Source organism: Poecilia reticulata, linkage group LG1, assembly GCF_000633615.1.
Source record: "Poecilia reticulata strain Guanapo linkage group LG1, Guppy_female_1.0+MT, whole genome shotgun sequence".
Taxonomy (NCBI): Eukaryota; Metazoa; Chordata; class Actinopteri; order Cyprinodontiformes; family Poeciliidae; genus Poecilia; species Poecilia reticulata.
The window spans coordinates 23,876,530-23,891,470 of record NC_024331.1 but is presented as its reverse complement, the minus strand read 5'-3'; the positions used below and the strand labels follow the sequence as shown (position 1 = coordinate 23,891,470).

The 14,941-nt window shown below is 39.3% G+C and overlaps 2 protein-coding genes across 2 annotated transcripts; both read right to left on the bottom strand.

Annotated features, from left to right (window-relative positions):
* Positions 1–2,575: 2,575 nt before the first annotated feature.
* On the bottom strand, positions 2,576–6,136 carry pane1 (proliferation associated nuclear element). The gene is made up of 6 exons (XM_008415061.2): positions 5,951–6,136; positions 5,298–5,374; positions 4,607–4,705; positions 4,162–4,241; positions 3,899–3,990; positions 2,576–2,957 (listed from the first exon to the last, which is right to left on the bottom strand). The coding sequence occupies exons 1-6, from the start codon at positions 6,005–6,007 to the stop codon at positions 2,808–2,810; spliced, it is 555 nt and encodes a 184-aa protein (XP_008413283.1). The 5' UTR covers positions 6,008–6,136; the 3' UTR covers positions 2,576–2,807.
* Positions 6,137–7,696: 1,560 nt separating this feature from the next.
* LOC103468180 (putative RNA-binding protein Luc7-like 1) lies at positions 7,697–13,846 on the bottom strand. The gene is made up of 10 exons (XM_008415071.2): positions 13,299–13,846; positions 12,742–12,836; positions 12,327–12,425; positions 11,571–11,681; positions 11,317–11,460; positions 10,954–11,130; positions 10,721–10,875; positions 10,611–10,640; positions 9,408–9,563; positions 7,697–8,605 (listed from the first exon to the last, which is right to left on the bottom strand). Exons 1-10 carry the CDS (start codon positions 13,357–13,359, stop codon positions 8,368–8,370), a joined length of 1,266 nt encoding a protein of 421 aa, XP_008413293.1. The 5' UTR covers positions 13,360–13,846; the 3' UTR covers positions 7,697–8,367.
* Between the last annotated feature and the right edge of the window lie 1,095 nt (positions 13,847–14,941).

Here is a 14,941-nt window from a genome sequence, read left to right as displayed (position 1 = left end):
CTGCTGAAATATCCATCCCCGGCGTAACTTCAACTTCGTAACCGATTCTTGAACATTATTCTCAAGAATCTGTTGATATTGAATAGAATCCATGCGACCTTCAACTTTAACAAGACTCCCAGTGCCGGCATTGGCCACAGAGCCCCAAAGCATGATGGAACCTCCACCAAATTTTACAGTGGGTAGCAAGTGTTTTTCTTGGAATGCTGTGTTTTTTTTTGCTGCCAGGCATAACAACTTTTTTATGACCAAACGACTCAATCTTTGTTTCATCAGTCCACAGGACCTTATTCCAAAATGAAGCTGGCTCGTCCAAATGTGCTTTTGCAGACCTCAAACGGCTCTGTGGCGTGCTTGCAAAAACGACTTCTTTCGCATCACTCTCCCATACAGCTTCTCCTTGTTCAAAGTGTGCTGAATTGTTGAATGAATTGTGACACCATCTGCAGCAAAATGCTGCTGCAGGTCTTTGGAGGTGGTCTAAGGGTTGTCCTCGACTGTTCTCACCATTCTTCTTCTCTGCCTCTCTTATATTTTTCTTGGCCTACCACTTCTGGGCTTAACAAGAACTGTCCCTGTTGTCTTCCATTTCCTTACTATGTTCCCACAGTGGAAACTGACAGCTGAAATCTCAGATAACTTTTTGTATCTTTCCCCTAAACAACTATGTTGAACAATCTTTGTTTTCAGATCATTTGAGAGTTGTTTTGAGGTGCCCATGACGCCGCTCTTCAGAGGAGATTCAAGTAGGAGAACATCTTGCAATAGGCCACCTTAAATACCTTTTCTCATGATTGGCTACACCTGGCTATGAAGTTCAAAGCTTATTGAGGTTACCAAATCAATTTTGCGTTTTAGTAAGTCAGTGAAAAGTAGTTAAGGGTATTCAAATCAATAAAATGATGAGGGGGACCCAAATTTTTGCACCTGTCAAATTTTGTTTTAATGTATAATGCACATTTTCTGTTAGTCCAATAAACCTAATTTCAATACTGAAATATTACTGTGTCCATCAGTTATTAGATATATCAAACTGAAGTAGCTGTTGCAAACACCCAAATATTTAGAAATAAAAATAAAGATTAATAGGGGTGCCCAAACTTTTTCATATGACTGTATTTAAAGCTCCTATTTCTTTTTATATTGATGTTTATGCCTTACAGATAGTAAAAGCATAAAATCATTATCTACTGAAAATTAGAACAACACATGACCAATAAGAAGCAGAAATTTAGAAGACGCGGTTTTTATGCAGGGCCAGGTTGCTCATGATGGGTTAATTTTCCTTTAGTACGACGAGGGAATATGTGGAAAAGAAAAGCTTAAGCCACAAAACATGGAAAATGTGAGGAGGAAAGACACACAGGGAAAAGAATACAAAAGCCTGTTTCTGACTTTTCTTCCTGACAGTAAGGTCATATTCAAGATATTAGAAAATGTGTTTGGTGAAGTTTGTCAGATGACAAGTACCTTTTGAAAATAATCTTTAAGCGGTTCTTGCACATACTTTTCATTAAGCTTACTGTATTAAAAACAATGACCAGGTTTTCTTCCATCACAAACCTGGTCAGAAGAAAGAAAGGCATACGAAGCAGAATGTTTGAAGGACCTACAGGAGAAATTAAAGCAGACAACATTGAACCGGGACTAAAGTGATGGTTAGTGTGTTTACTGTCTTTCATTTATCCAAAGTACTACAGGTTTGTTCTTGCAATACAGTCTAAGAATTATCCTGTTGTCTATCACCTACAGATCAACAGCATATAACAGAAGTAAAATATGACAGAGATGCCGCAGCAGAAGTACCGACTTAGTGCAGTTAAAAATGGTAAATTTCAAACCCCTGAAACTTAAAACACACTTTCCAAACCGCTATCGTATCTATAACAGCAAACACACCCTAAAGACGTGACGGTAGTTGATGTTCCACAAAATCTGCATCGTTTCCTTATGCTTAGGTCTGTGTAACGTTCTCCAACAAATCAGCTTTAATAAGAAGAAAGGGACAACAGCTTTGACTTCAGCTTGTATTTTTATTTTGCCAACTCTTATTTCAGAGCATCTTTCTGAAACAGCTGAATGAACATCCTCTTGATGCCTTATTCCAGATTTCTTGCCAGAGATGAAGTCATATACAGACTCAAAAGGTCATCAGCTGGTCTTTGTACTACCGAGCTGACAGGGTAAAGTGCAGACAATGTGCAGATGGACATTTCGTGCTCAGATCATTTCTGGGATGTCTAAATTGGTCTTGGAGCTGCACAGCATGGAGAGAAAACAGCTTTGAGAAGCAAGAAGACACAAAGCTATCATTGTTTTCGCAGATAATCCATTGTCTCACCGACTCATTGTGGTCTTCAGTCGGAGGTCATGCGTTTAACATCCTGCATGGTGGAAAATTGCCAAAATGATAACTATTAATAGCTTGCGTGTTAGTGTTTGCATGCAGACGTGACTCTAGGGACGGTGTCTCTGGACACGCTCCGGGTGACACACCTTTCCCCCCATCTGACCTCCTTAGATATCACAGAATCTTGTGTCCGGTGTCTACTTAAGACGACACAAGACTTGTCTCTATGAGCTAAGATTACATTTTTATTTGACAAACAGAATTCAAAGCTATAAATCCTGATTACATAAATGTACAGCATATTGGAAAAAAACAAACAAACTATGGTATACCGTCTTTAAAACTCAATACATCAACAGACACACACAGATGAAAACAAATGAAATAAAGCACTACAAATAAATACAAAACAAAGACCGCAGGAAAGATTTTACTTCAATCAAATGACAGAGGGGAGCTAATCGAAACTTGGCTGGTCGATGTCCGGCGGCATGGTGCACCTGGTCAGGTTGGACAGGTACAGAGCGGTGGTGTTCGGAATGAGACCAGACGCCACTTTGAGGATAGTGAGCAGCCTTCGCGCTGAACTCGTTGCTCCTTCAGGAGTCTGAGAAGGAAGAGAAATTAAGAACTGAGTGACATGTAACTAACTGGGAAAACACAAATGTGTCGTGAATGAGATAAAGCCCTTAATTTATCGTTTATTGCAGTAATATAGTGAAATCAACACAGAAATGGAAAAAATAAAATAAAAATCAACCTTTCTCTATGGATGTCATGAACTCTATGTAAAACCTGTGATCTGAGAAAGGACTCGGGGTGATCTGTCGGCAACATCTTGATTTGTAAAAGAATGTAAACTCACCGCATTTAATATAAATTATTAAACTTTTATTGGAAGAATGAGAAAAAAAAAATCTCTAAAAGCAACGAAAGCTGTACTTGTTTTTCCCAAACTGATCCAGAACTGGAATATGATGAAAGCAAATCCCCCGACTTTTGAAGACTGCTTAGGAATTCTGAAGGTCGTCACAGCAGGGGGGAACTAACTGGGACATGTTTTTAAATCTTTCTTAAAACATGGCCCTTTTGTCTCTTTTCTCAATAATTGAGCTGAAATGAAAGGTTGGCTTTTCTCAGAGATTCAGTGATATGATTCTTTTGTCATTTAAAAAAAAAATCTAGTAAAAAGTAGAAAAACGATAATAAAAAAAGAAACGCTATGAAAAGTTAATGCCTTACAGTGAAAGGTAGCACAGTTTTAGTTTTTCTTATGAATACGCAATATTTTCTTCTTTTTTTTTAGCTCAATGTGGTCGAGAAGACACACATTTCAATCCAACAAACCCGATATAAAACTGGCATCACTCCGCCAAACAGGCACTACATTTTCGTCATTGTCATTAAAGCATGATTTAAAAAAAAAAAAATTATGACCTCCACATATGCCATTATTAAATATTTTCTTTGTTCTTTCATTCTAACCTTTTTTCTGGCTAGTAGATTAAACTTCAGAAGGAAAATATGCTCAGTAATTGTAGCACAAACCTGATCCTCAGCAAACAACAGAGGGCAGTGGAGCGAGACGGCCAGCTGTCTGAGAGCATCCAGGCACCCTGTGCGGACTGAGGCATGGCGAGCTGGGCAGACAACAGTAAAAAGATCAAATACTCACAGAGAAAAGGTGTTCCTCCCCTCCCCCCCCCATTTTTTCCAGAAGCCTCCATTTTGAAAGCCACGGTACATTGGTTTATTAGTACTCTTCCTAACTTGTGGTACACTTGTGTGACTCAGGAGAGGATTTGTCATACCATTAGTAGCCATGAAGCAGACTTTCCCAAGGAAATATCCAGGATCCAAATATTTCAGAGAAGCTTTTGCCGACTCAAAACTATGACAAAACAATAACGAAACGCAGAACAGGATTATTTGTTTGAGCATATACTCTAGTACAGAGTGATATAAAATACTGCATGGAGTCTGAATACAGAAGCCTTCTTGTCTACCCAACTGCAGAACATTTTCTGATTTCATATGAATTTGGCTTCCAGAAAGTTCCGAACAAATTCTAATATACGGATTTGACTCATCTATATTTCTCTTTAATTATACAATTTGGATCCGTTTTTCATGCCGAGACCCTTCAGACAGAGGTCAAACCAATGCTAAGCGAATAAACTTAGTATAACAGAAAACAAAATCGCTGGATTTGAATGGATCACCTATTTTTCCCAAGTGATGGAGATTAAAGATTACCTCTTGTCCGAGGTCAGATTAATAATGAACACCACAAGGTCGATCCTCGGTCGACTCTCATCGTTCTCCATGGGAAGTGGGAGACTCTTGGCAAGTCTCCTGCAATGAGGGGGGGGGGGCATGTAATCAGTCACAGAGATGTTGAAGATGATCATAGTAGCTGATTTTAAACTGGTTGTTAGAGAAATAGGAATACTTTGCAACACTAGCGGAACAAGTCAGCTTCGGGCCTGGGGGTGGGGCCAATGACGGGCCCCTCACGTGTATCACCTGCGCTGCTGGAGACTGTTGAGGGGCGGGGTGCGGTGCGGGCCGAGTTTCTCGTTTCGTTTTTTACCCAGGAAGCAGATTGTCTAAACCGTGAGTCAAACAGTCACTGGGACTGACTACTATATATTCCATTGAAGGACAGTGACTTTAACATTACCTACACCTTTCTGAACAGGCGAGGGCGCACTTTCTCCTTCTATAATCAGACATTAAAGCGACTTGAAACAATTCCACCCTCTCTGGCACCTGCGGGCCCCGATGGGCACCCAGCTAGGCTCCGGTCGCCGCCCCCCGCCCCCCCTAGCTCCGCGCCTGCCTTGCAATGAAACTGACATGAACACAACAATGCTACACTTCCTGAACTAGCCCGTATCAGACAGCTGAGCTACAGCGTTAGCAGGGTGAAGAGAGGGTCACTCACACATTCACAGTTACAGCCGTCTCCTCCACCAGAGTATTTGCCAAATTCTGTTGAAACTGCTCCTCATTCTCCACCAGCTGCGGGAAAATCGCTTTGAGTCAAGATTAAAACATTAAAGCTGGTTATTAAATTCATTATTTAGAATCAAACCATTTGAGAGGTCAAAACTCCTCAAAATTAACTGCTTTGAGAGAATGTATATTCAGTTATTGATTTGTTTCCTTGAGCACAGCACCGCTCTTCATACAAGAGTGGTTAATTTAGTAACATTAATATAACTTTTAAAAAACGTATTTCCCAAATGCATTTAATTTGAGGTTAAGGAGTCGGTGAATCAGAAAATTGTAGTTTGATTCCTGCTTCCCCACCACAGTTTTTCAGGTTTTACCTATAAACTAGTAATATTCCAAGCTTTTCGATTAAGTTCAAATGAAACAGTTTGGATACTAGTTGGCAAAACAAAGCAGCGGCATTATGAAGCGATTATATTTATACTGGGAACATGAATTTTATCAGACTGAGGTGTGTATAAACGGAAATACGGTTTGAGTTTGTGAAAGCACCAGAATATGTCAAAACTAAGAAAAAGTTAGATTAACGTCCACACAGTCCTGCTTTACGGCTCTACATGAATAAAAAAAAAAAAAGCTCACCAGGATGTTGGCCGTATTCAGATCAGGAAGTTTACTGAACGGTTTTAACAGAGACATTTTAACAGAGACAGAGATAAGTAATATAACCTGAATCAACTCAGAAGATTTAGCAAAACAATCTCCTGTATGTCTCGGCTCATTTCTTTTGCTCGCGCTTCTTTTTCGAACGTGTATGTGACGTCATTACGTCTGAATCGTAGTAACTTCGCGCCATCTCGCGGTGCCAGGCGTGACCTGCAAGTCATCCGTTTCAATCTGCTGGCAGGAGTGATCCCGCTTAGTTTCAGGCAAAATAAATGAACAAATATAGCAAAAAATGTGTTTTGTTAAACTTGTAAATGTCAGGTTAAGTCAAATTGATATATATTTTTTTTATTAAAACAAAATTAAACATTTGTGTGGCAAACATCTTTACAGAGAAGTTGTCTGTATTTGTTTCTTTTGCTAGGGCTTGTGGAGTCAAATTTAGGATGCTTTTCATAAGACTTTACAAGCTACAATACATACAAAATACACATTTTAACAATGGCTCCAAATGTAAGGCAACATTTCTATTAACATTCTATTAAACATCATACAAATGAATGTAAAAGCTTTAAGTATGCATGTCTCTTAGGCAATACTTAATTTTTTTTTATTAATCATGTAATAAATAATACTGTAGAATCTGTTGTGCATAGTTTAGTATTCTTCCAGTTACATTTAAAAACTTTTGAAATCTGGTAAAGATCAGATGATTTAACACATCAAAATTAAACATTTAAGCCCTAAAACTGACAATGGTTGTACTTGCCTGGTCTTTCAAAGAGCATATTTTTCATATTAAGGGTCATATAGGAAATATGTGTTCCATCGCACGCCAAAGTGTATCTCAAATTAGAATACCATCAGAAACTATTTGAATGCAAAAGGCAACACCTATATAGTTTTTACACGCAGTGATAAATTTAAGGTGATTTGTAGTTGTAATTGTAGTTTTCAGTAGATAAAACCCACAAAATCTTTTTCTTGGAAAAGTAATAATACAAATAAAAAGAAAGCATTTTTATTAGACAGCAGATTTCTTTAAAGTATATTTGTGTACTCTGAGGTATATTCACTCACTTGGAGCAAATTACTAAATAGTTTTGGCATAGTGGTGTGGAGATGATCAGCCTGTGTTACTGCTGGAAAATGAAATCATCTCAATACATCTCCTCATGCACAAATAACCTGTTAAATGGTTGTAGACTTTAAAACATCAGCAGATAACATGGCTCCCCAAGTAATCCCTGACTGGAAACTTTACATCGATTCTCCCAACATCTTGGATTATGTGCTTCCCCTGTTCCTACAAAACTCAGAGACTCTGATTTATACAGGAAATGCAGTAAATTTCATCTAGAAAAAAACAAACAAAAAAAACCAACCTTGTTCTCTTAGCTCAAGAGAGAGTACACCATACAGCTCAGAAGCTGCATTTTGTGTTTTAATTGGCCTCGGTCATCAAAAGTTACAAATAAAATGTCAATACATCACTGTAATGTATATATTATAAGTTTCCCTCTCTGAATTAAAATTATCTTGTATATTCTGCAGTCTACGCTGCAAAAGGCTTTGCTAAATTTTAGCGCAAACCTCCAACTTTGTCAGCTGCAACAACTAGAGGTAAACGTAAAAATCTACAGTCCTGCCTCTCAATGGGTAATGGTGTCACAAAACATATTCGAGTTGTGATAAGCAAAAGGAAAAAAAACATACCACGAGTATTTGAACAAAAGAAGAACATTTTATTCACTTGTGGTGGTGGTAGTATGGTAATGTGGACCCCTCCCACAAACTCTTCCAGTAAGTTCATCCTACATTACAGCATCAGTGTGTAAATATGCACCGACCATTATTCTGTAAATTGAACGGTTGAAAATATTTAGATGACTTCATTAAGGACGACAACAGAGGCTGTTTTCAAGGGGAGCACGTTGCATGGCGCCTCTCAAAGGTTGTGTATGGGGAGACTATTGTCTGCAAGGCAACAAATAAAACATTGTTAGAAAAATGTTGTCATCCACAGCCCATCTATATCATTAATGTGTATGAAACATTAACGGTCTAACTAGTCTGTAAAAAAAAAAAAAAAAAAAAAGGAAAAGAACAGCACTTCAGTAAAACAGAAATAAAGCCAAACCTCAACTCCCCTGGTACCTGTGTGAATAACTGTCAGGCCAGCAAGATGACAAAAATTCATGACTGTACAGCCTTCTTACATTCCCGCCTTCTATGGTCTCTTAAAAGTCGGTCTGCATGTTTCTTTGATCCCCACCGTCCACAAGCTCATGTCCCACTTTGAACATGCATAGTCAAATCAAATGCACCGACACCAACAAGCACGTTTCCCCTTCCTCTTATGTACTTAGCATCCAAACCAGCAAAGTAACTGTTCAGATCTCGCCAGACTCCCGTTCCTCGGAGCTTGAGCGCCGGTCTCGCTCAAACGACACGGATCTCTCCCTTTCCCTTCCTCTGGCCACGTTAGGAGAAGCAGAGCGCTCCCTGTCCTCCAAGTCTGCCCCCTCCGCTCTGTCATTTCGCCATCCCTCCGCTGCACGCTCCCGCCACCTCTCCTGGGACGGGGATGGCTCTCTGTCACGCGTGTGGGATGATCTGTCTCTAGAGGATCTGAAGGAAAAAAGAAAAAACCAAAAAAAAAGGAAAGAGAATGAAAGTCATTCTTTGCAACAAAAAGCACATCAGTGTGTTTTATTGGGAAAGAGTAACAATTCTGAAGTTCAAGGAAAAGAATGAATGGCTGTTTTTTTTTTTTTGACCTCAACTTTGCACGACCACCTTTAACTTCTTTAACAGCTGCAGGTCTTTTGTGTTACTTCATCTTTGTATAGAAGCTTAAGCTCAACCCAATGAAGGATTTGTGAACTGCAAATTTCAAGAATTACCACGTTGAATTCTGAACTTTGACTGGGCCGTTTTGATCTGAGCCACTCTCATTTAGCTCTGGTTGTATGTTTGGTGCCGCTGTCTTTCTAGAACAGTTCAACTCCAGTCCATAACGGCCGGTTTTAGATTAATTCTTGTTTCTAAAATATCTGATTCAAATAATTCATGTCATCTAACATGTAAATAATCTGTTCCTTTGAATAAAGTGCGTCCTCATCCCAGCAACATGATGCATTCACCCCATGTTTTAAAACATAGTGGTGTTCATTTATTATTATGCACCATTTTGTGTTGACCTACCACATATGACAATATGCAATATGACAAAGAAAAAAAACCTGGAGCACAAATACTTCTTTTTGTGTTCCTAACAATTAGGAAGTCACATCTTAGGACAGATTTCAAAAGTTGGTAGATTTTCACTGTTCAAAGTCACTCCACTTTACTGATTCACTTGACAAGATATGCTTAAATGTTAACTTATGTTCAAATAAGAATTAACTGAAGTGATAAATAATATATACACCTCTTCTTTTTGTGCCTGTGAGAATGGGAGCGTGAGCGGTGTCTGTCTTTGTGTCGATGCTTCCTCTCTCGCTCACGATCCCGGTCCGGTCCATCTTCCCTGGAATGAGAGGAGCGGTGCCGTCTCGCACGATGTGACGATGAACTGCCTCCATCCCTGTTTAAACAATTTTTTCAATAATTGAATCACTAAATAAAACATGACAGTAACAGTAAACACGGCATATGGTGAGAACAGGGTGATTTTCACTTTGATGAGGGTGACAAATAGGTGTACAGTATTTTCCGCACTATAAGGCGCACCTAAAAACCTTCAATTTCCTCAAAAGCTGACATGAGACTTATAATCCGGTGCGCCTTATTGAGCCACAACAGGTCTAGCAACTACGGTAAGCAGCCGCCGAGTTCATTTTCGCCCGTAGAAGAAGAAGCGCGCGGTGCATGCTGGGATAGTTGTCAAAAAACTGGTTTGTTAATTAAGTTTGACTGACCTATCTACCTGCCGACCTGATAATCAGGTCGCCTGCAGGTCATTTAGCACCACGTTCTCCACGAACATGCTGTGCCCGAACGGAGAAGGGTGACCATCGTCCGGCCACGCCCCGGTCCAGTCACGGAAGGCTCTCCTCGCCGACCCAAGTCGGGCTGTTTTGTTGACATTCTTTATGTCAACAAAGTGGCTTTAGACATTAATCCGCGGTGCTTCGACTAGGGTTACCAAGGCACCAGCCCCTATACATTTAAAGCCGGGGGTGCGGGGGAAGAGAGACAGAGACTGCGGCGGCAGCGTGTCGGTTGGTCTGTGTTACCCAGAAAGCAGTTGGGCACAATATCGCAACACCAACACCGTGAGTGAAACAATGACTGGGACAGCCTACTATATAAAGTATTTGGGGACCATTTCTTTGTTATTACACATCCACATTTGTAGAGTACGGAACAAATTGCGTCTCGCTCAGGTTCAATACGAACGGGTGGCAACCCAAACTGTAGCTTCTATTCTATGCGCCTTATAATGAAAAAAGTTTTAAAATAGGCCATTCATTGAAGGTGGGCCTTATAGTACGGTAAATATAAATTCTCTTTAACGACTGCAACATCACATCTTATATCTTCTCACCATTTCTCTATAAACGATCCAAATCTAAAAAAAAAAAAAAAAAAAGACAGAAATGCTATGTGACTCAAGGCAGCGAAGGAATACCTGTATCGATCTCCACTTCTGGATCTAGACCTGAGAAAATGACACATAAAGATACATATGACGTCTGTGAATAAATCCAAACTTTTTCATTGTGCGGCTGAATTTCTTACCTTCTCCGCTCCCTTTCTCGTTCTCTCTCCCACTCTCGTTGTCGCTCCCTCTCTCTTTCCCGCTCCAGCTCCCACTGTCGCTCTCTTTCCTCCTCTTTTTCACGGTCCTCTCGTCTCCTCATGCGCAATTTTTCTTGTTTTTCTACGACGGCTTTCTGAATATGGAAAGAGGAGTTAAAAGATCAGTAGTTAAAATGTAAATATACTGCATTCGTGCCTCCAAGCATCCTTACCCTCAGCTTTTCCAGCTTCTCGCGGATTTCGATGAAACCGAGGTGAAGTTTGCCCCCAAAGTGGTCTGCCAGGCGGCGGTCGTTATCGTGGAGACCCAAGTAGGCTGAACACACCTCACACACCCGAAGTTTCTGCTGTTGAAAGCTGGAAGCTGGCATTGAGTTTCTGTAAACATCCTTTTTAAAACAAATAAGCAAAACTGCGGTTAGGAAAGAAGAGAGCGTTACTCCAAACATTTATTTTGGCATTTTGAGTATCATTTAACTACAAATCAAACGTCTGAAGTAAGGTCATGTTCATAACGCAGTCTCACCTAAAACCCGGAGAGCCAAACAAAGCAACAGAAAGGCAACATTTCTGACCTCTGCTTCTTTCTTCAAGGCCCGGGTTTTCTCCACCTTCTCTAGCACCTGCTGGGCTTCATCTACGTTCCCTTCGCCCCCCAGCTGCTCCGCTTTAGCCAGAAGCTTCCCAATCTCTTCGTTCAACTCGTGGACACGCTCGGCCTTTTCATGGCAGGGAAGACAAAAAGAAAAAGGTAGAAGGAAAAAAAAAAACACATCCATGTTTGTTGCTTTTCTTGGGAGTACATTGCTTAAACCAGAGTGCTCATCACCTTTGCGGCCACTTCGGCGCTGATCTCATCCTGAGTCTCGGCTAGTCTCTTCTTAGCCAACTCTGTTCTACGATCACAGTCAGCAATGAAAGACTGAAGGTGTTCTGCAGCCTGGAACAACATATTCGTCAGTTCAGGAACAGTATTTCTTAGACTTCTAAAAGGACATAAAATGTTTTATTAGAAAGTAGAATCATTTATCCCACTATTGGTAGTGTTTGGATGTAATAAGTGTGAGCAAGATTATTTTCTCGACTACTATAGGTTGTATGCCACTTTGAAAAATGGCAAAGCAATATGCTAATTTTATGGAAGTATTTACTTGTTAATAGTAATTACATTTCCCTCTGTAATTATTCAGCAAACAATCGAACAAGAAAAGCAGAAGGAGCCAAATCAGAACATGATTAGCACACTTCTTGGTTTTAGCACTTATAAATTGTGAATTTTGACATTATATCAAAAGAAAGAGTTTAACTGTACAACCTAAACCCCTAAGATGCTAACATATAATTCTTTTGAGCTATGCACGTATTATGAGCCTGATTCAGGTAGATAAATAAAACATGAAAGATATGTTAAGCTAAAGAAAGTGTTTAAAATTACTTAACATATATTTGGGGAAACAAATATCTGTCTGTTGCAACAAGTCTGTTGCTTTGTTTTAGAATTTTATAAGCGATGACTGAGTCGGCTGGGACAAAGATTATGTTTCTTTTATTCAAAATGTCAGAAATGAGCAGTTAGGCGACTTACATCAAGCTCAAAGAAATACTCATTTTCCTTGGAGGCGATCTCATAATCTGCTCGCAGAGCCAAATCATGGACTTTGGCACATTCTCCCAGGTCCATTCTCTAAAACAATAAACAAAAAAGTGCAATATTTCACTTTCTATATCACTTTCTCATTAATATACAAATTAAAAAACAGAAGTATCATACATAATTGCTAGTCTGGACTTGTTTTACCACAGTCTTTGCATTAGAAGATGTGTATGTAGTAATCATAACATCTAAAAAGCATTATGAAAAACAATCTAAATCACAGGCTCCGGCCCACATATGGCTTCTCTTATAAATGCAATCACTCTGCTCAAGCCTAATCAAATTCTGATGTAAACACTTATTTTTTTTATTGTAAAGTAAGTTTACTTGGATTAATGATACTTACAGTGCCTGACAGAATGTCATGAGGACATGAATCCAAGAGGTGGCTCTTACAGACTCGATCGTCTGTAAATTTAATTCTCTGCCTCATGGTGTCTCCTGAAACAGAGGAAAAGCAAGGCAGCAGGTGTGAGATTTGTAATTTTATTTTGTGCGTTAATACATGTTATAAAATATCTTATGCTCCCTTAAAACAAGTGTGATTCTATAAATGAAAATCTAAACTGAAGTGGTCAAAGTGTCATTTCATTCTAGCTGAGTAGTTATTAACAGGGAGCGCAAAGTTAAAAAATTCGGGGAGTTAACTTAGAACAACTAGTTGTAATAGCTACACAGAACGGCTTAGTTCAAATGAACTTTGTCGCTAAACTCTAAATAAGGTTTTAAGTGGCTCTGTAATATTGTCTACAACAGGTTGCTAAGCAGTTAGCTGCCCTCATGCTAGCCAGGCTGTGAGAAGCACGCCTCACTGACAGCTTAGCTTTACGGCTAATGCTAACACCAGTCATCGAGCGCTGTGAGGCTATTAATCAAGACTGAAACAAGACAAGTCCGGCTCACCGTCTCTTCCGGTCCCCATGAGCTGGTCCAGCATCGCTCGCATCTGCGCCTGGGCCGACATGTTGGCCTAATGTTGTTGAAGTGGGTCCGTCCCCGCCAGCAGTGCTCCTCTCGCGGGCCAGTCTCTTCAGCTGTAGGCCTCTCCTCTGGCTTTTTCCTTCACAATAACACGGTCAACTTCCCCCACCAGCAAGAAAAGCTCAAGCGCCACCAAAGCCACAGTTTCTTCAGTTTACTGAATGTCACTGTACTTTTACAGAAGCTGAATATGGCTTTGTAAAGGTGGAAGGCTTCGGGACCGCTGAAAGGAGCAAGTGCAGCGGCTGTTTAAAAACTGCTGGAGTCCATTAGTCGGGTTGAAACGTGTGGCTAGTTGAGTGAATGCAGTCAGGGCGTTTGATTAGCTAACCAAATATGTATGGAAATGAAAACCAACTTGTTCTGTTAACATAGTATCTAAACGTATTTCTAGCCAGGCAGCTAGAAGTTGTCAAGTTTGTTCAACGTCCTCTCTCTTCCGCCTTCTCAGTTCCTCTTTGTGCGCGCCACCGGAAAGCGCGCGCTCCGTGATTCCGATGAGGTGTTGCAGTCAACTAGGTTCGATAAATTATTGAATTTTAATCTCCATTACTATTATTTTAATAGAATAGGCTACATGAGAATATACAATTTTTTTTATTATATTATATTTTTTCATAATTATATTTATGCTATAAGTAGAATAGCTTCCAAAATTTGCATTGGAGGGTGGATTTGTACTTGTGTGAACTTTGTTTATTGAAAACATAGTCATGTCAAGAAATCAAAATGTCATTGAAAAATTCACTTATTTCTTTAAATTGCAAAAGTGACACAGAACAGGACTAGAAAATGGCTGGATGTTATTTGTGTTTAGACTTCTAAAGTAAGATAAAATATTTTATTAGAAAGTAAAACCATTTATCCTGCATCACAGATGAGCCTTGGGTTAAATTTGTCTCTCTGTAGGAAGTCATTATTCTATATATGAATAAACATAAATATTGAGGTTAACAATCTTTCACTTACTTCAAGTTATGTGCATCAGCTGTTCCCAAACAATAATAACAGTGGAGGAGATTTTAGACTTGCTCTGGTCAAGTACAAACATTTCTGCAAAATTGATTCAACATGTGCACAATAACAACACAAACAAGTATTAATCTGATCTGTTTTAAGTACCCTATTTATTTTCTCTAATATTTACAGCATACACATTGCCATTATGCCTTTTATCTAGATTAACATCTGAGTATTGCAGAATTTTAAGGATCCCCTCTTTTGGGGCACTTGAAGCCTAATTCATAAGGGAAAAAAGTCAGTCACTCATTATGTGACACAAAAGTAAATCTATAGGTGCTTTAGTGCCTGTACTAACTTATCAAGTGATTAGACTTACTAACTGGTAAATTGAGCTTGAAGCTTTTAACACAGTGTGTATGAACTAAAGTTAAGTTCAAACTAGTAGGGGGGAAAGTTAAAAAGTATTTTTGAATTCCTTGTAATATACATTCTCAGTGTTAATAGTTCTTGTTTGGGATGTGAATTATTGTGTTATTTAGTTTACCAGATGTGATGTGATTTCCTGAAAGCAAATAGTAAAATTAGATTAATTTTTGGAAATA

Bases quoted from the DNA above. Each gene is read 5' to 3' on its own strand.
- pane1 (XM_008415061.2), bottom strand. From the start codon at position 6,007: ATGTCTCTGTTAAAACCGTTCAGTAAACTTCCTGATCTGAATACGGCC. The intron at 4,706-5,297 runs GTGAGTGACCCT...CCCTCATTGCAG, and splicing joins ACGGCTGTAACTGTGAATGT to GAGACTTGCCAAGAGTCTCC. The intron at 2,958-3,898 runs GTTTGTGCTACA...CTTCCTTCTCAG, and splicing joins TGTTGTTTGCTGAGGATCAG to ACTCCTGAAGGAGCAACGAG.
- LOC103468180 (XM_008415071.2), bottom strand. From the start codon at position 13,359: ATGTCGGCCCAGGCGCAGATGCGAGCGATGCTGGACCAGCTCATGGGG. The intron at 12,837-13,298 runs GTGAGCCGGACT...CCTCTGTTTCAG, and splicing joins CATGGGGACCGGAAGAGACG to GAGACACCATGAGGCAGAGA. The intron at 11,682-12,326 runs GTAAGTCGCCTA...ATGTTGTTCCAG, and splicing joins AGTATTTCTTTGAGCTTGAT to GCTGCAGAACACCTTCAGTC.